General features: G+C 35.7%; 3 protein-coding genes across 4 annotated transcripts in view; 2 read left to right on the forward strand and 1 right to left on the reverse strand.

Annotated features, from left to right (window-relative positions):
• Positions 1-3,313, forward strand: part of ACSL5 (acyl-CoA synthetase long chain family member 5) — a 19,118-nt gene extending 15,805 nt beyond the window's left edge. The window contains exons 17-19 of the mRNA XM_015814598.1: positions 261-383; positions 1,906-1,977; positions 2,650-3,313. Of these exons, the coding sequence (XP_015670084.1) occupies positions 261-383; positions 1,906-1,977; positions 2,650-2,787 (333 nt within the window). The 3' untranslated portion in view covers positions 2,788-3,313. The remainder of the gene's footprint in view (positions 1-260; positions 384-1,905; positions 1,978-2,649) is intronic.
• A 2,108-nt stretch (positions 3,314-5,421) lies between these two features.
• ZDHHC6 (zinc finger DHHC-type containing 6) lies at positions 5,422-16,127 on the reverse strand. 2 transcript variants are annotated; one of them, XM_015814582.1, is made up of 10 exons: positions 15,675-16,127; positions 14,963-15,054; positions 14,556-14,715; positions 13,604-13,765; positions 11,332-11,385; positions 9,931-10,098; positions 9,785-9,826; positions 7,098-7,243; positions 6,951-6,994; positions 5,422-6,225 (listed from the first exon to the last, which is right to left on the reverse strand). In XM_015814582.1, the coding sequence occupies exons 1-10, from the start codon at positions 15,939-15,941 to the stop codon at positions 6,122-6,124; spliced, it is 1,239 nt and encodes a 412-aa protein (XP_015670068.1). In that variant the 5' UTR covers positions 15,942-16,127; the 3' UTR covers positions 5,422-6,121. The 2 variants fall into 2 exon arrangements, with proteins under 2 accessions (XP_015670068.1, XP_015670069.1); XM_015814583.1 differs by having other exon boundaries at positions 15,656-15,809.
• A 2,421-nt stretch (positions 16,128-18,548) lies between these two features.
• Positions 18,549-24,345, forward strand: part of VTI1A (vesicle transport through interaction with t-SNAREs 1A) — a 139,097-nt gene continuing 133,300 nt past the window's right edge. Inside the window, exons 1-2 of the mRNA XM_015814599.1 lie at positions 18,549-18,790; positions 20,290-20,348. Coding sequence (XP_015670085.1) covers positions 18,697-18,790; positions 20,290-20,348 — 153 coding nt within the window. The 5' untranslated portion in view covers positions 18,549-18,696. The remainder of the gene's footprint in view (positions 18,791-20,289; positions 20,349-24,345) is intronic.

Raw genomic sequence — 24,345 nt, forward strand, 5'->3', positions numbered from 1 at the left:
ACCCTGTGGGAGCGTACTGGCCGATGGGAGGTAATCTGTGGCAGAAGGCGGTCTCGAAGGTATCCTGGTCCGCTGCCATGGAGCGCCTTAAAGATGATAGTCAGTACCTTGAAGCGCACCCGGAAGGCCACCGGCAGCCAATGCAGCTCGCGCAGCAGCGGTGTTACGTGGGAGCGACGAGTCCCTCCCAACACCGCCCTGTTTCAGAGAATATCTTGGGGAGAAATCCTTTCTTTTCTAAGGTGATTAAAATCTGAATATGTTCTTTGCTTCCTAAACAGTCTTTCTTGGTGGGTATAGTAGTTCCTGATGAAGAAACACTTCCAGCATTTGCAGAAAACCTGGGAGTAAAAGGTTCATTTGAAGAACTCTGCAAAAATTCAGTAAGTGGACATACATTTTACTTTATAAAGAATATAGTCAGTCAGTGTTAGTTATTCAGGTTTACATGTCACACTGAGCTAAAATATGGTTTATTTGATTTTGGATGAACATATTATAAAGACATCCACTGTAGTTTAGAAAATATAGTTCAGTGGTTTCAACAGGAAACTATCATTGAACAATTCATGCTTTAGCATAATCTATAAAATGTGTCAGTATACACAATGGGAGAAAATGAGTGTCCTGAAATATCATTACTTATCAAATCATCACAGCAAGAACCACTTATGACTTTTGCATTTATTTATGCCATAAAAATTGTCTAGTTGCCAGATTGAATTTAAACAAGGTAACTAGATATGGAAGAAAAATGGTTGTCCAATAGAACAGTGATCCTAAACCAAGATTTAGCATTCCAAACTGGCATTACAGAATGAACTGAGAGTTTATGCACAGTTTACTTATTGATATCACCTTGCATTTTTTTTATATTAACATTTGCACTTTGAGAAGCATTATAATTTCCATGGTGTTGTTCAGCACAAAAGTGATAAGTTTGTTGGGTATTAATCTGAAACTAGGAACTTGCATTGTATGTAGCTCATAATAGGCCAGAGGTACCTTGTGGAAATTGTAGTTTAGGACTATAATAACCAGTAACCTGAACGAATTATTTAATTACAGGTAGTCCTTGATTTAAGATTACAATTGGGATTAAAATTTACTAAACAAGGCACTTGATTAAGTGAATCGTGCCTGATTTTATGACCTTTTTGCCACAGTTAAGTGAATCACTGCAGTTGTTAAGAGAATCATGTGGTTGTTAAGTGAATCTGGCTTCCCTCATTTACTTTGTTTTTAGAAGCCAGCTGTGAAGGTGGCAATCACATGGCCCTGAGATGTCGCAACTGTCATAAATACATACTGATTGCCAAGTGCCCAAAGTTTGATCACATGATCGTAGGAATACAGCAATGCTTGTAAATGCAAGAACTGGTTGCAAGTCACTTTTTCAATGCTATTGTTATCTGAATAGTCCTAAACAAATGATTGTTAAATTGAGGATTATCTGTATGTTTTGCATTGTACAAGTTGATAGTTCTTGATAGCTCCGATATGAAGAAACAAAATGATGTCTCTTAATTGAGAAAAGCACATCTCTTTGGTGTAAACCAAATTCATCTTAATGGATTAAGGTATGAGAGAAAAAATTTCCATGAACATGTTGACTAGGTAGAATTAATTTATAGAAGTAATTTTAATGACATTTCTTAGCAATTATCCTACAAACCCTTCAAAATAGAAAGTTTGAATTGAAAGTTTAAATTCCTTAATTGTTACACTACGCAGAAAGACTAATCAGGTTTACTATTTGGTTTTTTTGTTTGTTTCAAATGTCATTATTTTCAGTCTACACTTGACTTACACTTCAAAAAGCAGTGTTATCTACATTTAGGTTAATATTATTATTATTTTTTAAATGGCAAACTGTTAAGAGTTAAACTCCATTTTTGTTTCAAGGTAGTGAAAAATGCTGTATTGATGGACATGAACAAATGGGGGAAAGAAGCTGGGCTTAAGACCTTTGAACAAGTAAGTAATTATCTAGGAAATTGCTGAAGATAATGGTTTTGTAAGAAATTCAAAAAGAAAATATTGCTTTCTCTATATTAAATTTCAATCCCCATTATGATGAACACCCAAAAGTTGTGCTCTCCCTAAATTCCCATTCTACTTTGCTGTCCTGAGATTTGATATACAAGATGAAGATTTGTATATTCATTTTATTCATGTTTAAAATATGCTTGATTTCATAAACAGAAAAGTGCTATACCTAATTTGGAACGGACTTAATAATACCAGGGTATGTTTGCTGATCATAACCCTTCACACATATTATGATTCCTAGAGTTCTAATGAGCTCAAATCTTTTACAATGGGTTTCCAAAAGACTTCAGAATTAACAATGGCATATTTCTGATATTCTGACACACATAGATGGCACACAGTTAATACAATAACTGTTTTAGAGGATTTCATTCCCTATATTATTCCAGTTAGAGATAGGCCTTGAACCTCAATTATAAGTATAAATTCAGTGGAAGATAACTATTCCATAAATATGAAAATGAAATAAGGATGCTGTAGACTGTCTCCTCAGTTATGCTATTCTTTAACATTTGTCAGTAAAATGGTAACTGCCTTCATGGTACCATAGTTATGTGTCAAACATTTTTGATTATGACAAAATATTTTCTCCACCAGGTGAAATACATCTATCTTCATCCAGAACTATTTACAGTTGAAAATGGACTCTTAACCCCAACACTGAAGTCAAGAAGAACAGATCTTGTCAAACGCTTCAGGAGTCAAATTGATGCTCTTTATGCTTCTGACATGTAAAAGAATGAAGGCCACCTTGACTGAATATATTGACAGTGGATTATGAAAGTGCCTAACTGGCAAAGGAAACTGCTAAAAGAGACCAATAAACATGGTATATGTGTAGGTGGTTAAAGAATCCCATTTAGAGTTACATGCCCAGACATGTAACAGACTGCACTGGCTTCAATTATTTAAAACCACTGGGGAAAGTACATTTTCCTTTATTGTATAACCCTAACTGAAACTGAAAAGTGTTAAATTGATTAAAAACATATTAAAAAACTGAGCTTATGGGAAAACATTGAACTCTATCAGACTATTAAGAGAACATAATGACATTGTACTCGTTTGATTGAGTTGTTATGGCAATACACTAGCTATTAACTACATAAGAAGGATAATGTAATATATAATGTTTTGGGGACTCTATCATATCTTAAAAACTGTAAAATATACTTCATGTACGTATAGGATGTATCACCCATAGATGAGCACTTAAATATATTAGCATCAATTGTATATATATTTTAAAATGGTATATCCAATTCCACTAAAGCACAAAATGACTATCTGTTAACTGAAACTTGAATATGAAAAATAAAAATCTAGTAAAAGAACATATCCTAAAAATATTTGTCAATTTATCTATATACAAAGGTATTTGGAATATCCAAAAATGCTGAATTCGTGGTTAATTTTAGTTTTACAGTGGGTTGGCTCTGTAGCCAAACAAACCACATGATATAATGACCTAAAATAGAAATAAAATAACCCCTAAAATAATAAAAACAATTTTTTCTCTGAACACAACTAATTTGATTTCATTGGAGCCTAGATAGAATAAGTAACTATACTGTTTGCTTTTAATAATTAAACATTTCTTTATTTAAGCTTATTTTTAATTTTGACAGGTTCAGAATTATTTTCAATTTCTGAAATGTCATAATTCTAATTTATAATATAATTAAAATTTAATAACCTTTTGCTTAAATAGAGAATATATTGTACTTCCCACTTGAGATATTACCAAGCATTGCAAAATAGTCCATTTCACAGTCATAACTGGATGATTTGAAATATTTTCTATACTACTACAGATCTGAGATTTTCATGAAGTACAATGCATCAGGCATCTTTGCCAATCACAGATGCTAAAATAAGGTTCAGTACAATTTCAGGGACAGTAGTAATGGAAAATATAGGTACTTTTGACTCATTGTGGTAAAGAGAATTACATTTAACAAGATAACACTCCAATTTTTAGTAGTAAAAAAATTAAACAAATTTAAACAATCAATAATGTAAACAGAATAAAAGGGCCATTTTCAATGCTATGATTGTGTCATTATACATACTGTTGACTTGAAATAGGCCTACAGGGTGGCTTCTTCATACTGATCATCTGCATTTAGGCAAAAACAATATTGTTATCACCCTGAAGCCATAATTTTTTGTACCCTGAAGATCTTATGTTCTGAATCAAAAAAAAAACAGCAATAGCTTCTACTATTTAGCCATTGGAACTTGCATACATATATCTTTTTTTTAACATGCAGTTAAACTTTTTCTATACATTTTCCACCCAATCTAATTCGAAGCAATTCATAAAGTTGTTCCTATATTCTTTCACATTGTTAATTTGATACAGTTCTGTTTAATGTCACAGTTGAAAAGTATTTATTTTCTATTTATCAACTATTACAGCACTTTCTCCCATCTGGTCTTCTCTGAAAGACTAGTACTAAACTTTCATACTTGCATGGTTATAGACTAATAGCTCTTTATAACTGTAAATTAGATGCAGCTATAGTAGTTTGTGCCACCAAAAGTAAGATCTTGGAAATATGTGTCAGACAAGTGAAATGCACTAATGTCAAAATCCTTACTGCATTGGAATTTACATCTCTATGAATTGTCTTCTGCAATATGAATTATGCTTCACCACAGCTTTCTTCACTTTCTGCCACTTTTTAAACTTAAGTGGTACTTGAGGATTTATTTATTGAGCACAAATTCATGTGCTTAAAATGACATCTGCAACATACATTTAACAGACTAGCCAATCAGGCATTTCTGCATATTTTGCTGTAGAGCAGTATTTTCCCAACTAGGTAACTTTAAGAAGTGTGGACTTCAATTCTTAGAATTCCCCAGCCACTGTGTTTATTGGGGAAATCTGGGACTTGTTGTCCATACTTCATATACTTGTCAAATTGGAAAACCACTGCTATAAAGGAATTTATTTCTTGCCTTGAGGAGGTGGGAAAGGTAAAATGGTTTATCAGACCTGAAGAGTAGAAAGAAAAGCTCTACACTGGCCTATTGTCTTTAAAAAGGGGGCTGCAAAGGTTTTGAACAAGCTTTCAATATATATTTCAATAAAACAATAAAGTGGCAATCCTGGAATCCTTGTGATGTTTGATTTTTGACCTGGCCTACTTAAAGAGTTAACTACAATCTAATTATATTTCTCTATTTCAATGTTTTATACTTTTTTAATGCATGTATTTGTTTGATTATTGAATTTAACTGTAGAGTCTCATAGAAACTTGTTCTGAGGAATATATAAAAAAACTTGTAATTTAGAAGAAAGTTCAGATGTTGACTGAACATTACCTTCAGAGAGAGGAAGAAACCAAGTGCAACAATTTATCCCTGCTGATTGGATAAAATTTATTGTATCTACAGGGTACCAGGCTGGAGAAAGCAATATAGTAATAATTTGATGTCACACATTACACTACACAGAAGCAAAAAGTGCTGTCATGGGTTAACATGTTGTGTGAATTGTTATCTGGTTTTGTTATTTCACTGCAAAAAATCAGCACGTTCATCACTAAAGATGCACTAAAGAGTAAATGTAATCTTTTCCATTTTATTTTTGTTTAATAAAAATCACATGATATTAAAATAAGAAAAAATCCAAAGCATCAGCTAAGTCAACTCAGCTGCATTCATTCATATGGTTCTTTCAACTCTCATGATGGCAATAGAAAAGTAATTTGAGGAATGTAAATACCAAGAGAATATATTTTTAAATGAGCAGTACTTAAATACTGCTTAAATATCCGAAAAAATGTAGCTCTTACATTTCTTAAGATTATATAATAAAATTAAATAAAAAAAACAAGCCAAATGTGTTCTATATTGTGAAAGCTATAATATGAAAAGGCATCCATGGAATGGCTCCCTCCCTTTTGAAAATGACAAAAGATGATTAGATTTATGGCACTGAAGCTCCCATCCTTGCAAACACACAAAATATGATGCTTGTTCCATACATAAGAATATATATAGAATATTCAAGTAGAAGGACAGTGGTCCAAAGCAAACTTTTCCAGTTATCAGAGGATTATCTTGCTTTCTTTTCTCCATCCAACGGCTGATCTGATTCAGAATCATACAGGCATTTTTCCACACATTTTCTTGGGAACCAACCTCTGATTCTCTCCCCATCTAACAGTGATAAAGAACAGCAGAAATCAAAGACCATATCACTTGCAGATTTTTCCTTCCCGTCCCATCACTATACATTCCGAGCCCTGTCAAAAACTGTGTAAAATCTGCAAAACTAAACTCTTTTTTTTCAGTTTTCACAATTTTTCTTCAAGATGGAGGACATGACTTAGATGTTGCCTATAGTAACTACATTGCTGTAGGAGTTTATTTAGAAGCATTATGTCCTTTTAAGAACCTGAAAATAAATGAAGTTCCTAATAGCACAAACCTACAGATGTCAAACTTGAAGTATATCTCACTGATATAAATTGGGGCTTATGTCCAAGGACATATGTTTAAAACTGCACTCTTAATTATTTAATCTAGTTATTTAAATCAACTCCATTTTCTAGTTTCTAGATACACTTTTGAAATACTCTAAATTCTAAAATGCTGGAAGATGGACATATTATCTATTTGATATAATGGCATAGTACCTTTCTATCTTTAAGTAGGCAGTTGTATCACAGATTTTCCTAATTAGAATTCCTTAATCTCCTATGCTCTAAATCTGCTGAATTCATATTAAACTATTTCAGATTGGCTTTTCAAATTTTTATTATAGTTTTAATGGGTTTGGCATTTGGAACCCTCTGATAATAATGTACTTAAGACATAAAGTGCATATAAACTACATTATGAAATTGAAATAAGATATTCTAACTTTAAAACAAAGTAATTACCATTTGTTGCCAGGTCAGTAATTTTGTCGCCATACATCCAATGCCAAAAAATTTAAAAAAAAAAGAATAAAGAATTAAACAGACAGCACTTGTTTACCTTTGAAACATTTTTAAAAGTTTGAAGTAATCATATATAGAGATACTAACTTCAGTCCTCGGGTGGCTAAAATATGGTCTCTCTTGCGAAGGATAATTCTAGGCTCCTCAGTGCATGGAGTTGTGCAGAAAGTCCTTATGCCTTTTGTAACAGGGCAAAAGGCACCATTATAGTCTTCTATTGCTTGGTACCGTACCTAGAAAATTGGATTAAAAAAAGTTGCTCAAGATACTTTTCTGGTTACAAACCATTGATTATAAAATAGTAAGAAGGCTAAGAAATTTTAAAATCAGGTATTTTTGTTGGTTCATAAAATTTTGAAAGTAGATGTACTATTGAAATCTGAAGCTTTTCTTTTAGGAATGGCAGATATCAGGTGGATGAATAACAGGAGCTTTATTTTTATATATGACATCGGCAAGCAACGCAGTTATAAGCCCAAAGATGGAAAGAATATATACTTACAATGGAAGAAAGGCTTTTGAAATTAATGGACCTAGTCAAGATGGTGAAGATGTTTAAATATAATAGAGATACAAACAATAATATTTAATTTTTTAGATTTATATTAACGAGGAGCTGGAATTACATAAATCATTTTCACTTTCTTTAGATGCCAAAACTTTTTCTAACTGTTGTCACCCGCCAATTATACATTATTTTGATATTTACTGTAGGTTTTCAGGTAGAAGGTGAATTATCTGCGTTTCCCTCCCACCTCCATTTCACAATCTTATAGTAAATGTCTATGGTTAGATCCTGCACCTGTATAGAAAGGTGCTCTTGAACGTATTTTAGCAACTTTCCTTTGTGCAAGTAGAAGAATATTCAGATCAAATAAACAGAAACAAATACATCTAAGGACACAGTTGCTGTTTGTATCTTTGAAGAACCAGCAATTGCTGTTGGGAAATAGTTGTGCTATGAATTCTTATGTGTAGTCTCCTTTTGTGTGGGCCATTGTAAGCCATAGTTGCTTTTCTTCAGGAAACTATAGTACCATTGGGTTTGGGGTTCTTTTTAGTCTCTCTACTTAACATTTGTATTATTATAAGCCACTCAATCTTTATGAAAGGAACACCATCCAAATTGCAGAAATAAATAAAGTGTTTGCATGATGAAGGAAACACATGAAGAGATAAGACCTGCTTTGGAAGAATTTTGAGCAGTCAAATAAAAGCGGGGATTGAAATGTTATAAGGAAATTTGGGGTCTTTAAAAAGCCATTATGTCTCTTAGACATCACATACTCAGAAAACAACAATACTATAAAAATTTTTTTGATAGGAATGATAAGATGTAACAAGATATTATATTTGGAGTAGTTGAACATAATTTTATTTAAACATTTTATTTAAAATTATGTATACTGATGCAATGTTTCAAAAAATAAAGATTTGTACAGCATTATAATCTTATCTATCTGTCCACAACTATTTGCTCAAAGATAAAATATGAATTTCCAGAGAGCCAGTTTGATGTAGCGCAGTGGTTCTCAACCTTTTTAATGCCGCGACCTCCAACCGGTCGTAAGTCGAGGACTAAACCGGTCGTAAGTCGAGGACTAAACCGGTCGTAAGTCGAGGACTCAACCAGTCATAAGTCGAGGACTACCCAACCGGTCGTAAGTCGAGGACTTTCCCTGCCCGGGAGCGTCGCGCATGCGTGGTTCTGCCCCCTGCGCCGGCCGAGGCGTAGCTGGCAAGCGGCAGAGACGGAGCAGGCCGACCACCAGCTGGCCCAGCTCAAGGAAGGTAAGGCACCCGCCGGAAAAGGGGGAAAAATGGCAGACAGCCTTGCTTGGCGACCCCCGTGAAATGGCCGATCGACCCCAAATGGGGTCGCGACCCATAGGTTGAGAACCGCTGATGTAGCGGTTAGGGCATCAGGCTAGAAATTGAGGCCATGTCTTCTGGTCCCACTTTAGTCACAAAGCCAGTTGGCCAATCACTCAGCCTTAGAAAGGAGGCAATGGCAAACCACTTGCCCGCAAAGAGGCAATACTGACCCAAAGGCACCCTCCCCATCAAAAAGAATTATTGGGTATATAATTAGGGTGGAAAACTATAAGTATCCAGAATTTATAGACATAAAACAGCTTCTCCCGTCTGCTTGACAGCTCTGACCAACTGGAAAGCAGCTGTTTTTCCAGAGAAGTCATGACCTGTAGTGTAAAAAATGAACTATTGATCTAATTGTTTGATATAAGTTTAATATATTAGGTTCAATTCTATAAGAAGCTAGTTTAGTCAAAGGACTAGTATTATCTTTTATATAGAAAAATTATACTTTTTGCCAGGAAATGTTACTGGGATTTTAAGACTTTCAGGAGATTTGTCTAAGGGAAGTATTTGTTCAGCATTTTCAATGTATTCCATAACTGTTAGGTTAATGACTAACTAAAACAAAATCAATTAAAATGTTCAACACAGAGCAATAGCTCATAAGCTATTTATTTAGAATTTCCTCTTCTCTTTTTACTTGATTCCTCTTTCTTGCTTCGATTTCTTTCCACCAAGCTAAAGACATTCATAATATCACACACATCTTACGATAAATTACAATGCTTATATAGAAATAACAATACTTTATGCTATAATGGCATTATTATAGTATTCTATTTTAGCCAACATATTTTAGAGTTCTAAAATGTAACATGAAACCATCCAGTTCTTAACTTTCAAAATGATATTACGCTAAGATCAGGTAATATAGATGGCAATTGATGATGACTTACACTTCTCACTCTCTTGTCAGCTTTCTGTTTTAACTGCTCAATCTGAAAGATATGAAACAGCATTTCAGAACAGTACAATTTCTCAATGCATTTACTTCACATTTAATTGAAAGCACATAAAGGAAAAGCAAAGGAAAGTAGCATACTGTTAAACTGTACTGATGGCAGCCTTCTCTTAGAGGCCATTCCAGGCCATCTCCCTCTGGATTTCCAGACCATGTAAAGACTTGCTTGAAGTTATCCCATTTGCTTCCCAGGTCATAAGGAAATATAAAGACTTCTTTTGTATGATAATACTGAATGCGGTCTTTGGCCTGCAAGGAATGTATACAAATACAGTTGACAAGAAGAAAACCGTCAATCGCATGAATTAGATTTCTAACATGGAGGAACTTTTCTTACCCAACTTTCAAACTTGTGATATTTGTAGTAAAAAATTAGAAAGGTTCAACTAGGGTAAAAGAGAAATCCCAGGATCCACAGCCACATACAAAACAAAGGGAATGGAGAAAAAGATTTTTTTTCCTCACTGCAGATCACTGCAGTGAGGGGAAAAAAAAAAACCTCTTTTCCTCCATTCCCTTTGTATAGATTGCTATACTATATATTGTATGGACTGCTATACTGTTTGATATTTATTTTCTACTGGTAGAGCAGTAGCTGTAAATAGAGACAGAGCAAAACACCTCAGAACCATGATGTTTTGATAAGTGTGATGTGAGATGGCATATTTTTAACTTGTTATTTAAATACAGTGGAAAACTTTTAAAATCATACATTCTTCAGCACTCAATTAAGCCAGAATATTGTTGGTTCAATTTATATTGAGTAATAAAAAGAGACAGTTCTATTTCAGAAATACTAAATAAAAATAATTGCATTTAAATAGGAAAATACCTTCCTTTACAATGTCAAACTATTTTTGATTTCATAACCTTTCACTATGTTTCTTAAAAGCACTGTGCTGGTTCGCATAATTCCTTAAAGTTCTTTACTGTATGCTAGTGGTTGCTTTGATTATGACCTTAGAGGATATGTTCAATGTAGAAAGATATAAATAGAGAAAAACAGAGAGTCCTGTTTTTTTTTAACACCCCCCCCCCACTTTTGTGATTTTCACATCTAAATATCAGAAGGTGCTCAATTGGCAAGATTTTCTTCCATCAAGCCTTTCTCTCTTTAGTGAGTAGCTTCTTAAGATATAGAAGCTTCAATGAAGTTGAGCTGCTGCAATTGCCCAACATATAAATATGAATTTAAGAATGACAAAAGGACAGATTTATTATGAGCCAAGACAAGTTAATAATTTAAAGAACTGTTCAAGTTGGTTTACAAGTAAACCCAACATTTAAAAGGCAATATTGACCAGATATTCTTCTTGTGATGAAAGATCTTAGAAAATGTGTGAAAAGGCCATAAAATATCCTGGCTTAATTAAGTCATATAAACAGGAAAGGGTAAAAATACTGTTTATCAACATCTACTGCAGATGTCTACCTCTGTGGCATAATATATATTTAAATGAGTATGAGAATATCTACTTTTACCTTTTCCTCAATCCATGATTCTATTGAAGTTTTATTCCTTATGATGATTTTCATCTAAAAAAAATCACAAAGATTAGCTCATGACTACAATGTATGAAGTGAGGAAATAGAAACTCATTCCACAGAAATTGTATTAGATCAAAAAATGGAGAACAGGAAACCTTAACAGTACTGTTTATAATCTGAATGAATGAATCAATATAAATAAAAGTCTTTGTAGATAAACAAGTAAACATTATTTCTGGGTTCAGTACACTCAAGGGTACTTCGTATATCCACTCCGTCCATCCATTGTCCCGTTTATTTTTTATTCCTAAATTAGTTGAACCCACCAATTACCAAAATCTTGATATCATAAATAGCATGGTGGAATAATGGCAAATAAGCATAAATGCTTAAATTACATTTCCATATATGCACTAGTACTTAATTTTACTTTAAGTTTTGAGAGTGAAAATCTTAGGAAGTGATCTGGAAAGTTTTGAATTTGTAACAAACAGACATCTTATTATTATTCTATCATTCCATGCCTTTGGTTAAATAATAAGCCATATTAGGACTTCCTGCTATTCATTATTGTGCATCTGAACTCTTTTGTAACATCTGAATCTAAAGTAAACCATCCCTTCCTTCCTTTTGTTTGTTACACCAGGAAAATCCTTCCTTCCCATACTATTTCTTTCAGACATAAATCACCTATAAACTGCCTTTCTTCTGTAGTGCTGCACAACAAGCAGTGATTAGTAGAAAATCTTGGTAGTGTTCGTTTTTGTTTTTCTAGAAGAGCAGATTCAGAATTTCCGTATATAATTCTCAAAATTTGTTTTAACTTAAGGAAATGATGAGAATCATTTTAAATGAAACTACAACTGTTATTACTAGATATAACCCCAGGAAAAAATGAACAAAAATAATTTAATGAGTTGTATGCTCACAGCAGCGAAAATAAATTTTGTTCAACACTGAAAGAAAGATATAATTCCAAAAATATCTGATTGGAAATCTAAACTTGGAGAATATATAGCAATGGCAAAACTAGCATTATATATATACAAAATAAAAGTTTAATCAAATTTAAGTAAGAACTGTTCCCACATAAAATACATTACAACAACATGCCAAATATGATCATTTACAGTCTGGTTTCCAAGGAGGCCTAAAAATCTACAAATATTGTAAATTAGCAGATGTATAAAAAGAGAGAAGTTAGAAACTCAATAGTCTTCTTTTCTTTCTTGGCATTTTAATTCTTCTTAAATTTGCTTTGCCTATTCATCTATATAGGAATATGATATATACAGTAGATAGACACATACAAAGCAAAAGAGAGAGTATATACTAAGTAACGATACAGCAAAATACTAAGTAATCAGTACAAGACTGAATGAGTACAACAAATACTCTGATGCAATCTGCAGAGGTTTTTTTTTCTTTAATATTAAGTCTGGATGAAAAGTCAAATAATCTTATGCTTGTAATATTAACCTACATTGTAATTAATACTGATAGAATACTTCTTTCTCTTTCTTCTATTTGCAACCTAAGTCATCTAAACAACAGTGTCAATAATCTTCAATTACTACTGTATCAAAACAATACAATATATTGATTTACCAAAGCATAAAGAGACAAAAGGAATCTTCCGTCATTTTACTACCTTACTGAATGTCTCCTTTTTCTTAACACTGTTCTTTTCCCTCTGCTGGGATTTTCACTTGAAAAATTAGGGATAAATGTATAAAAAAAGGAAAAGGAAATCCAATTCTACTACAGGTAATCCCCGAGTTACGAGCATTCACTTAATGCTAGTTCAAAGTTACGTGATGAGTGCCCCCTAGTGTTTATGAGCAAGTCCCGAATCACTGAATTGACTCATAGCACAGATCAAATAAAGAACATTTGTAATGTTTTGTACACACATATGCACTAACCTCTAGTAACTCAAAACAAAACAAAAAATGAATCATGGTACAAATCTGTTTTCACTTCTTTGAACTGAATCACAAATTCCAATAGGATCCTAGCTGATTTCTATATCTTAACCCCTTTCTTTCTTTCTCTCTCTTTCTCTCACACCTACAAATACATATATGAAGTCTTTGTTACGAAATACACTGTAGATAAATTGGAAATTCAAATTGCTGACTGATTTTTTTTAAAAAAAAGAATCCAGAATTAAGAAAATATAAGATGCCGTGAGCTGCTGAGAACTATCCTCACCCTTTGAGCACAAGAACATCTCATCAGAATATCTCATCTGTTTCTGACTCACCTGGATAACAAACAACATGCCAACAGCTAGCGTAGTACCTAAGGCCAGTCCCAGGGCAAATAAAGAGGCAGCAAATGCAGACAATCCGAAAGGGATTATTGGGCGGGGATCCCTCTTGACTGCACTCATATCAATTTTCACAGAACTCCAGCCAAAGGAGACCTATTAAAAAGAAACAAAAGAGAAGAAAAATGGTAAGTAGGCAGCTGAACAACATTCAGTTCCTCAGCGAGAACTCTCTAGTCTTAACTGTTGATTGGTAGAAGTTCAATCTTCAATCTGAGTTGTTTCCAAAGTTTATGCCTAAGCCAAAAGTCATATATTACCTGAAGGACATACAGTATCTGATTTCTTGGAAAGATGACTTGTTAAGACACGAATAGATGACAGATATACTGGATGTACCAGACTTATAAGTAACTTTGAATTTAAAGCTAAGCATTCTGAAAAGATACAGAGAATTCAACCCAAATTCTTTCTTTAATTTGCTATATTTTTCCAATGCTTCCTAATTTTATATGATGTTTTAAAATAGAATAACCAGCTTATTGAATGGCACAATCTATTATCAGTTGACCGAGAGGCAGATGCAAAATTTGGCACAGAGTGCAATTTCTGAAGAAACATACTTTCCTACCTTTAAGGCATACTCTCCTTTCTGATTAATTAATTTAATTAAATTTTATGCCACCCATCTCCTCTGGACTTTAAATTAGCCTCGTGAAATTTATTATATAGAAGGAGGAATAATTAATCCTGGGTCAAATGAAGAAAGAATAAAAGATATAAAGCAAAAGCTACAACCTTCCAGCATTCCAGATTGTCAATATGAAGACACGTAGCAGACAAAAAAGATATATAATTTTAACTACAGCAAGTATAGCTGTTTTTCCAAAAGTGAATTCATACAATTCTGCATACGTTTTAAAGAAGCAAAACAGTGGTTTCTTACCCTGTTATAAAGCTGAGTATACACGGTCATGACAAAAATAAAAGCAGCGTGGATACAGCCCAGAGGGGCTAGCAGAAGAAAGAGTGTAAATGAGGCATGATTCTGAAATCCACAGCAGTTATTAATCCATGGACAGTGGTGGTCCATCTTCATCACACACCTAAGAAGCAAATCCAAGTTTAATACAAGCACAGTGACCAGCAGCCATCCCTATTCTCATTTATCAAATATTTCTTGACATTTAAAAGAACCCTTAATTTCAGATAATATCAACAGAGCAAAAAAGCTGTAAGTGTAACATGAGGAACATGACATAGTGTTTATTTTCACATTCTATAAAATATATGAAATGATTAAAGAAGGAGGTATTAACCTTACCCAATGAATAGTTTTTATAGCAATAATACCTGTTACATTTTCGGCAGTGATGTGAACGTGGTGCTTTGTAAGATTGGCATATTTTACAGTATTGAAGATACATGCAGTCCTGAGAATTTTCCTAAAAACAAAACAATATATATATATGTATACATACATATATGTATGTGTGTGTATATATATATACACACACAAACACATATTTACAAACTGATAAAAGAAACAAATACCTTATAAAGTTCACCTATGCATTAAAGCAGAATTTCAGGAAGTAAAACATCTATAACAATGTTCCTGCTGCAGGAACAAGCCTAATGCACAAGAAAAAAAAATCAATGCAACTGTGTAAGGGTGGTGGGCATTGATCAACAATAATCTCAGACATATGTACCACCTTGATCAATGGGTCTTACCTGCAAGCTGCCTTACTCACTAGAACTTTTTTTTCAGAAAGAAATCATGTTTTTTTTTAAAAAGAAAATCTCCTGAGGATATAAAATTCTTTTAGTTATCTGTTGCTTAGATAGGAGGCAGACTATAGTTTTAGATGTGTAATGGCAATTATATATTCAGCAAGTATCCATAAAAGTGCATAGATTAATTTCCCATTGGCTCCTATTTTTTCATTCTGCAGATCCAAGAATTAGGTTTCCTAAGACATTGTCTAACATAAAATCAGGAAGGTATGGAGTGAAATATTATTTTAATGGGAGGGGATATACCATATTGTTATTTGCTTACTGGTTTCCATCCAATAGGAACATAACCAGGGCCAACAAACATGGCATTGAAGTAGTTATAAAGGATCATAATAGTCCAGTTGATGAGCATGATGAAATTAATACTTCCTCCTGTTGTATCCAAAGGCCAGTACCACAGGACTGCATCGATGATAGCCATGGCAGAACATATTGCTATTACACTAAGGGCTATGATTGGCCCCCAGTGGCATAGTCTTTTCAGTTCATAGAGATTTTCAAATCTAATGATTGAAAAAAACATTCCCATTCTGCATTCAAGTTGATTCTTATTTCATAAAATTTCTTTCAGGAACACATTTCCACTTGTCATAAATTTTCATCTCTACTTGAATGGTAAGATGTCCAAACACTAATTTCGAAGTAGCTGGATTTAAGCCATTCCTCAAATTTGAAAGAATCATCAACTTCAGGAGTGCTTCATGAGTTTTCTTTTAAAACCTGAGCAAAAAAAGAAAAAGAAAAAAAAGGAAGACAATTTCCAACCACAGCAACTACGAAATAAACATTTTTTATTAAAAACAAATTGGTTTGGAGCAACAGTCCATGATTCACTGACACAAAAATGGGCTATCCAGCAGCCCACTCCCTGTTTTCTTTCTGTCATATGTTTGGCTCTAATCCTCATTTTGTGTGTGTGCGTGCATTTTTTTTAAAAAAAAAATCAGTTGATATCTGAACTGGAAAATTGATTCCAAGTTTGTTCAAAGTCAGATTAACTGATAAATATTAACAAGAGTATATTTTTTCTGTGGACCATCTAGTTAATTATTTTGTTTACTGCAGGCAAACGACATAAACAAGGTTTATGAAGCAAATCCTGAAGAAATAATTTTAAGTGTCACGTTTCAAATACTTTTCAGTGAAGCGTCAGTTCCTCATTCTAGGCAACAACCCAAGAACTAATTTCAAATGCAAGTAAGAATTTAGATATGTTTTTTTAAATGTATATGTCACAAAGTAGGAGAAAGGTTCAAAAAGTGTTTGTGATACTACAGTGAAGTTATCTCTTCATGTGGGAAATTACCTGGGCTAGCAGAAGTCACTGTTTTTGTCTATTTGGACATCCCCCCCCCCTCTAATGCAATAAAGTAATTATGTGTCTGTTAAGCATCTGAAAATGTTTTCCACTACAAAAATGTTTTGATTTTTCACAAAGGAGAGAACAACCTGGTAGTCTACCATTAACTAATAATCCAAAGTATTTATTTTAGCCTCTTTACAGATTGATTAATTCAATAACATTCCAAGTAAGTTCAAGGACAATAGGATAACATATGGACTCTGTGATACAAGTATTGCTGTGAGAAATAACTATTTGCTATATCTTCCTGGGAATACAGGTAGTCTTCAACTTACAATAGTTCATTTAGTGACAATTTGAAGTTACAATGATGCTGAAAAAAGTGACTTAGGATCATTTTACACACTTACAACCACTGCAGCCACCCCCATGATCAAAATTCAGATGTGTGGCAATTGATTCATATTTATGATGGCTGCAGCATTCTGGGATTATGTGATACCCACATAATTTGACAAGCAAAGTCCATGGGGAAGCCAGATTCACTTAACAACTGTATTACTAACTTAACAACTGCAATTATTCACGTAACAACTGTGTGCAGGAACGGTCGTAAAATGGGACAAAACTCACTTCACAAATGTCTCCCTTAGCAACAGAAATTTTAGGCTCAATTGGGATCGTAAGTTGAGGACTACCTGTATTTAAACAACTCTGATGTGGTCAATTATACCTCACCACTGCTCTACGGCCACAAAAAAAAAAAGATTTGATTTGCAATAAACCCGTGCCCACTTTTCCACATTACCGCTGAAGTTAATTTATGCACGAACGCTTATATAAGTAATTGAAACAACGGGGACCACCCCCGGGAGTGAAATCCTTCCCCGCGAATTAACACAGCAAAAGCATTGTCTGTGCTTTGAGCATCGCAATACAAACGACAGCACGGAGTTCGTTCCCTCTTCTATATATAACACCTAAGTACAAAGAGGCTGCAACAGGCAATAGTTCAACAGGTGAAGCGGAGCTACGTCCGCTTCCCTATAGAGAAAAGGCGGCAGCTACCGGACATCTGCCTATTTCTCGCAATTTCAAGAACAAGGAAACCAGAAACGAAAGCCCTCCTCCTCCTCCTTTCAATGGGAAAAATAAGTGACTTGGCGAAGACTCAGCAGGCAAAGTAAAAGCAAAGGCTGATCACGACACCGCCTCTCTGCCATCCTTTCTACGCTTAGAAGGGTCTGCAATTCCTTTACTGCGACCGCAGTCCAGGCAGGACATCGCGGCTTACCAGCGACGAACCCCAGCCTGCTTTGTCCCAGATTTTCCCCCGCTGACTTTTCTTCCGACAGAGCCGGCAAGGGAGCCCCCGCCGTCCGCCTTATTTGCCGCTCTTTCAGCGGCTCCGTGCTCTACTTCCCCGGGACACCTTCACAGAACCCGGACATGCAATCCTTCCGTTCCGCCCTGACTTTGGAAATGCCCTCAATCGTCTGGCAAGTGCCCTGGGAAACACTTCCCCCACGGACAAGAACACATTGCGGATGGGAAAAAAAAATAAAATCTTTCAATCCAAATGTTTCTACGGGGTCCACAATTCTTATTTGCTTAGCAGCGAAGCTCCGACAAGACGGTCGGTCCTGCCTCTTCTATCCCTTGCCTTGCTCGAAAGATAACAATGGTGTGAATGCCGTCGACTCCCCAGCATCAGGAAAAGGCGCCGGAGGGTCCGTGGGACGGGGCAAACAGGATAGCGGAACTTCGGCTCGCGTCAGAAGCACCCGGGAAGAAATGGTCCACGGGACTCAATCCGGAAGTCTGGCTGTGACAGGAGGAGCGGTTAGCGGCTGAGTTGAGAGTTTGGTGTTTCGGCGGCTCGCGAAAGGCGAGGATTTCTTCCTCTGCTTCCGTTCGCGGCGGGCAGTTTGGCTGTTTGGACCTTTAAGTCTTGCCTTGTCTTCTGCTTGCTGCCGCCATCATGTCCTCTGATTTCGAGGGCTACGAGCAAGACTTTTCGGTTCTTACCGCTGAGATCACGAACCGCATCGGAAAAGTCCCCAAGTTGATAGGAGGTGAGTGATGGCGGTGATGGTGGCTGGTTCAGCCCTCTGCATCTCCCCGGCCGAGGTCACTGCCTGCTGCCTATCTGTCACGATTGTGGTCCTTTCGTGCCTTGATGAGATAGTTAGTCTGATATTAGGGGACTGGAGGCTAAAGCATATAAGGAACGGCTGCTGGAATTGGGCATGTCTAGTTTAACAAAGAGAAGGAAGGGGGGGGACATGATAGCAGTGTTCCAATATCTCAGGGGCTGCCACAAAGAAGAGGGAGTCAAGCTATTTTCCAAAGCGCCTGGAGGCAGGACAAGAAGCAACGGGTGGAAACTAATCAAGGAGAGAAGCAACCTAGAACTAAGGAGAAACTTCCTGACAGTTAGAACAATTAACCAGTGGAACAACCTGCCTCCAGAAGCGGTGAATGCTCCAACACTGGAAGTTTTTAAGAAGAAACTGGACAGCCATTTGTCCGAAATGGTATAAGGTTTCCTGCCTGAGCAGGGGGTTGGACTAGATGACCTTCAAGGTCCCTTCCAACTTTACTATTATTATTATTATATTCTAGGAAGAACCCTGCTGGTCAGGACCGATGCCTTTTTTACCCCAGGATTCTGTTTTTTCACAGTCGAGATGTATGGGATGCTCACAAGAAGGACGGCTCCTCCTCGGATGATAAGTGGGATGGCTTCCTGGGATAGCCTTTTCTTTAATTCCCTGTTGTTTCTTTTCCTCCGGCTTAAGCTAAGGTTGCCGATCCTATGACTCAGCCTACAGTAGCTGAACTGGATAGGGTGGTTTCTTGTGGAAAACTTTTAGGATTTTTGAAGTCACAACCCATAAGCCTCCTAGGGGCAACGTATTTGTACAGCGATTGAGACCAAACACATTGGTCAAAACAGGGTGTAGCGCAGGAGAAAAATGGGATTTAGTACAATTTGGAAACCATTCTATGTTATATCCTTTTCAGTATCATTTTGAAGTTTAGATCGCTTTGTTATTTTTTTGTTCCAATTTCCCTTCGTGATTAGAGTTTTACTTTGCTTTGTTATGAATAAAAATCTATGCTTCAGAAATAGAGTATAAGCTAAAGATTCAAAGTGAGCAATCATTCTTTCACAGACTGTCCTGGCAAATGCACACTTAACAGTTACCTAGTGCCAAACACAAAATATGTACACAAAGGAAAGATGCCCTTATTATGTCCTTAAATTTGCAACTTTCTGATAGCTACCTAGATACGTCCAGGCAATTTTCTGGAAATAGTGCAGCCATGCAATTTTTTTTATCAACAGTGTGATTTGCCATTGCTTGCTTTTGGAATATCTTTCAACTTCCCAGTCTCAGCCTATAAGTGTGTAATTTTTTGTAGGTCTTCCACAAAATAGTAGCTTAGCTCAATCCGTTGCTTCTAAGCTCTGGCAAAATTGCCAGATTTCAGTACTGCCAAGTCGTTACTAAACATGGCTCTCAGAATAGAAATATTGTTCAACTAAGCATCTATTATTTTGTTTTAGATGAGAAGAGACAGTTGGTTTCAAATGTGGAAAAGCAGCTGGAAGAAGCAAGGGAGTTGGTAAGTTGTATAAATAGTGTATTGTGGATACTAAAGGACTGAAACTGGAAAGAGTTTTACTTGCATGTGTTGATAACCTTGTTAGTCTAAATTAGTAGGAATTTGATAGTATCTTTTCAGGCTAACACATTTTTATTAAAAAAAATATTTTCATGGACTGAGGCCGTGATGGCTCAGCAGTTAAAGATGCTGAGCTTGTCAGCTGGAAAGCTGAACGCCTGGGTTCAAGAGTTGTACCATGCAACAGGGTGAGCTTTGGTTATTTACCCCGGTTCCTGCTCACCTAGCACTTTGAAAGCATGTGAATGCAAGTAGATAAATAGATACCACTTTGGTGGGAAGGTAACAGCGTTCCATGGACCTTGACATACAGTCTTGATGGCCACATCGCCACAGAAATGTCTTCAGACAACGCTGGCTCCTTCAGTTAAGAATGAAGATGAGCACCACTCCCTTGAGATGGACATGACTGGACATGGGAAAATTTTACCTTTAGTTTTATAATAATACTTTATTGTAACTTTTTAAAAGACTTTATGTTTAAGCTATTTCTGAAATAGCTGAGATCTTGAGTTTCAGGCCTTCGGAAAGTTTCAAGCTATTTCAGGGCTTTAAAAGCACATTTGAAACACATTACAATTATTAATTAAGATGGTACTGGTAATTATCATATCTGTAACCTGCGACTGCATAAATACCCTGTCTTCCTTTCGCTTCCCCCTGTATCATCCCAATTGGAATCCTGCACTCTTTGCACCTGATGAAGTGAGCTATGACTCATAAAAACTTAAAGTAAATTTTGTTAATCTGAAAAGATATTACCAAACTCCTCCAGATTATTGTATGTCTTGGAAGCTGATAGCCAGAATTAGCAAACGGGGGATCAAAAAGAAATAGGGGAGATTTGTGAAGAAATTGGTAAATTTGGGGAGCTTATTTAAGGAAAGTTATTTCTATAATTGGATAATATTATGAGGTCTTTTTCCTGATTCAGTGGGTCTGCTTGTTTTCTGAGAGCACAGTTTGAACTGAAGATCTTACAGAGGCAGATGGATCATTTATCAGACGATGAACTAGTGGATGGAAAAGCATGCTTCAGCTAGCTTAGTCTCAACCAGCACTTTTTAGAAGAGAGCTTGTGACCTAGAGGGCAAACAGATTGTTTGTTGTTTACAATTTTTACAGATTGTTTATTCTTTTACATTTGTTACAAATTGTGGCATTTCAGAGTTTGCTAGCTAGATGGCAGATACAGGAAGAATCTTGTGAGAGTGATACACAGTGTTTTCTACAGATTAGGCATCATAGTTAACTATTGCATGGGGAATTCATGGCTCACTTTTTGTAAAAATATAAAATAAGGGCTATTATTTAAGTGGAAGAATTTATAAAGAAGGAGACCAAATTACTAATAACTAAACTGAAATCAAGGAAGATTTCAATTTGCATATTGAAATATTATATAATGTGTACGTTGTCTGTTGACCATGGATTGTGGGTTTATGTTCAGTGCAATGAGCTCCTGACTCTCAGAGATCAAGTCAGTTTCTTGAAATCCAGGATTGCTGCATTGGAGATGCTTAGATAGTCAAAGAGGTATTAAGAGAGATCTTGTAGGCAGGAGTAGTACTTAGTGCTCCTCCCAGTATAATAGCTCCTTTGCCTTCAAAAAGAACAAGGGTCTTGACAAGGAGACTATTGTTTGCAGGATGAGGGGGATGTTCCTGTAGAAGTGACAGATTCCTTGGTGATGAACATCAACTTACAATCAATACACCTTTGTCTCTTCTCATCTTGATTATGGTACTACAATGCAATCCACATGGGGGCTGCCCTTGACAAACTTTTGGAAACTTCAATTGTGCAGAATGCAGTGAAAGCTGTGCTGGTTTCCAAAAGGCTTCTAGGTGTACATCAAGATGCTGATTATCATCTTTTAAACCATATGTGGTACACAATGGTTATGTTCTGACTGCCCATAGTGCAGTGTCTTTCCTGGAAATCCAAAAATGCAGACAGCTCCAACCTTCTTATGTTTCTGGAACGCTGTAAAATCTTGGCTTAGCCTTGTTGTTAGCAGAGTCCAATGAAAATGAGTCTGTAGATAATGTTCAAGATGCTATAGAAATATAACATAAGGGCTATCATTTAAGTGGAAGAATTTATAAAGAAGAAGGAAACCAGGTTACTAATAATAATTAATATAAAAGCAAGGAAAATATGCTTTCTGGTATCCTATATAAAGGCTTTGTATGATATACTGGAAAGCACACATTCCTTGCTATTAATTGTATTTATTGTTTGTATTATTAGCTGCCTAGAATTATTTGCTTGAAGTGGTAGTGGGATTATATAAATTTCCTATGTAAGTAAATTAGTACAAGCTATGCAGGTGGTTTGAAAAGGGGATTGGCTAAATTAATGCAGAATGATGAAGGGCTATCAGTCTTGAGCACTCAATTTTACATCTTGGTTGGGGGCAGTGGGCTTCCAAATACTTTTTGCAGGAGGATAACATTGAGAAAAAATAAATAAATCTAGCACTCCTTGTTTGGACAGCTGAAAGGCATCTGGTTGGCTGCTGTGAGCAACAAAATTTATTTTATTATTTATTAAATTTATATGCTGCCCTTCTCCCCAACAGAGTAATTATCTCAGTATATCTATATAGTCTATGCTGTAGACCACGGGTGTCAAACTCGCCACATCAGGTGATGTGTCATGACATATCGCAACTCTTTTTGCATTGCTGGCAATGGGGTGGGCGCGGCTTCGGTATGATGAAATCGGCCCGTGGGCCGGCAGTTTGACACCGTTGCTGTAGACTATACTAAAGTGTGGCCTGATCTAACAGGCTTATTTTCATGTTCTTATTGTACTCACATAACCACTGAGCCATATTATGCTTAGATTTAGCTTTCTTGTCCAAATCAGTCAATGGTTTTAGCAATTGAATATCACCATAGTTTGTTTTTTGCTCAACTGATAGAGGTAAGGTTCCCTATGTCAGAGAACTTTCTGTAATTGTGTCTCATTGGTAAATCTCAGATTCATACAGTGTTAACAACAGATGTATTGTGCAAGCATGCCATTAAGTAATTCTGCTTATCTTTATTAGGGATGGAGATTGTGGTGATTCATAGGCCTGGTCAAGCTAGTGATATTAAAGAGAAATGTATTATTTTTGAAAGGATAAATGTAATGTATAGATAATATGTGTTGCTTTCATATTCGTAGCTCAGGATTTAGATGAGGGGTCCTTGGCACTTTGAGCTGGTTGCATTTAATTTTTTAAATTTAATTTGTATCCTGCCTTTATTATTTTAATGAATAACTCAAGACAGTGAACATATCCAAGACACCTTCCTCCTCCTATTTTCCCCACAACAACAACCCTGTGAGGTGAGTTGGGCTGAGAATGACTGTTTCAAGGTCACCCAACTGGCTTTCATGGCTAAGGCAGGACTAGAACTCACGGTCTCTTGATTTCTGTCTTGTGCCTTAATCACTAGACCAAACTGGCTTTCTATTTATGCAAAGGCCCAAATCAGGGGTAGGCAATCTTGGCTCTTTTATGACTTGTGGACTTCAACTCCCAGAATTCCTGAGTCAGCATGGCTGGTTCAGGAATTCTGGGTATTGAAGTCCACAAGTCATAAAAGAGCCGAGGTTGCCTACCTCTGGCCCAAATAGATAACATCATTTGTGCACTGTTATGATATAGCACTGATGATGTTATCTAGTATGGGTAATGAAACGTCTGCATAAATATAACCAAGCTCAAACAGCACCAAGGATTCCTTCTCGTTTATCGGTACAATTGTTATCTTTTGACTATCCCTTATTTCATTTTCCAGAAATTCTGTATTCAATATTTCTTTTTTTCTCTTCATACATTTTCTTTCTATGTGTGCCTATCCTTTTATCTGCTATACCAGAAGTCTGTCAGCATTTATTTCTCTGTTAATTTCCATTTTTTTCATTATGCATCTGTATT

This window comes from Protobothrops mucrosquamatus, unplaced genomic scaffold (assembly GCF_001527695.2).
Source record: "Protobothrops mucrosquamatus isolate PMUCROS unplaced genomic scaffold, P.Mucros_1.0 scaffold266, whole genome shotgun sequence".
NCBI classification, from domain to species: Eukaryota; Metazoa; Chordata; class Lepidosauria; order Squamata; family Viperidae; genus Protobothrops; species Protobothrops mucrosquamatus.

Coding starts and splice junctions, on each gene's coding strand:
- ZDHHC6 (XM_015814582.1), bottom strand. CDS start 15,941: ATGGGAATGTTTTTTTCAATCATTAGATTTGAAAATCTCTATGAACTG. Junction 14,716..14,962: donor CACTGCCGAAAATGTAACAG/GTATTATTGCTA, acceptor TTTGCTTCTTAG/GTGTGTGATGAAGATGGACC. Junction 7,244..9,784: donor CTGACAAGAGAGTGAGAAGT/GTAAGTCATCAT, acceptor CCAATTTTCTAG/GTACGGTACCAAGCAATAGA.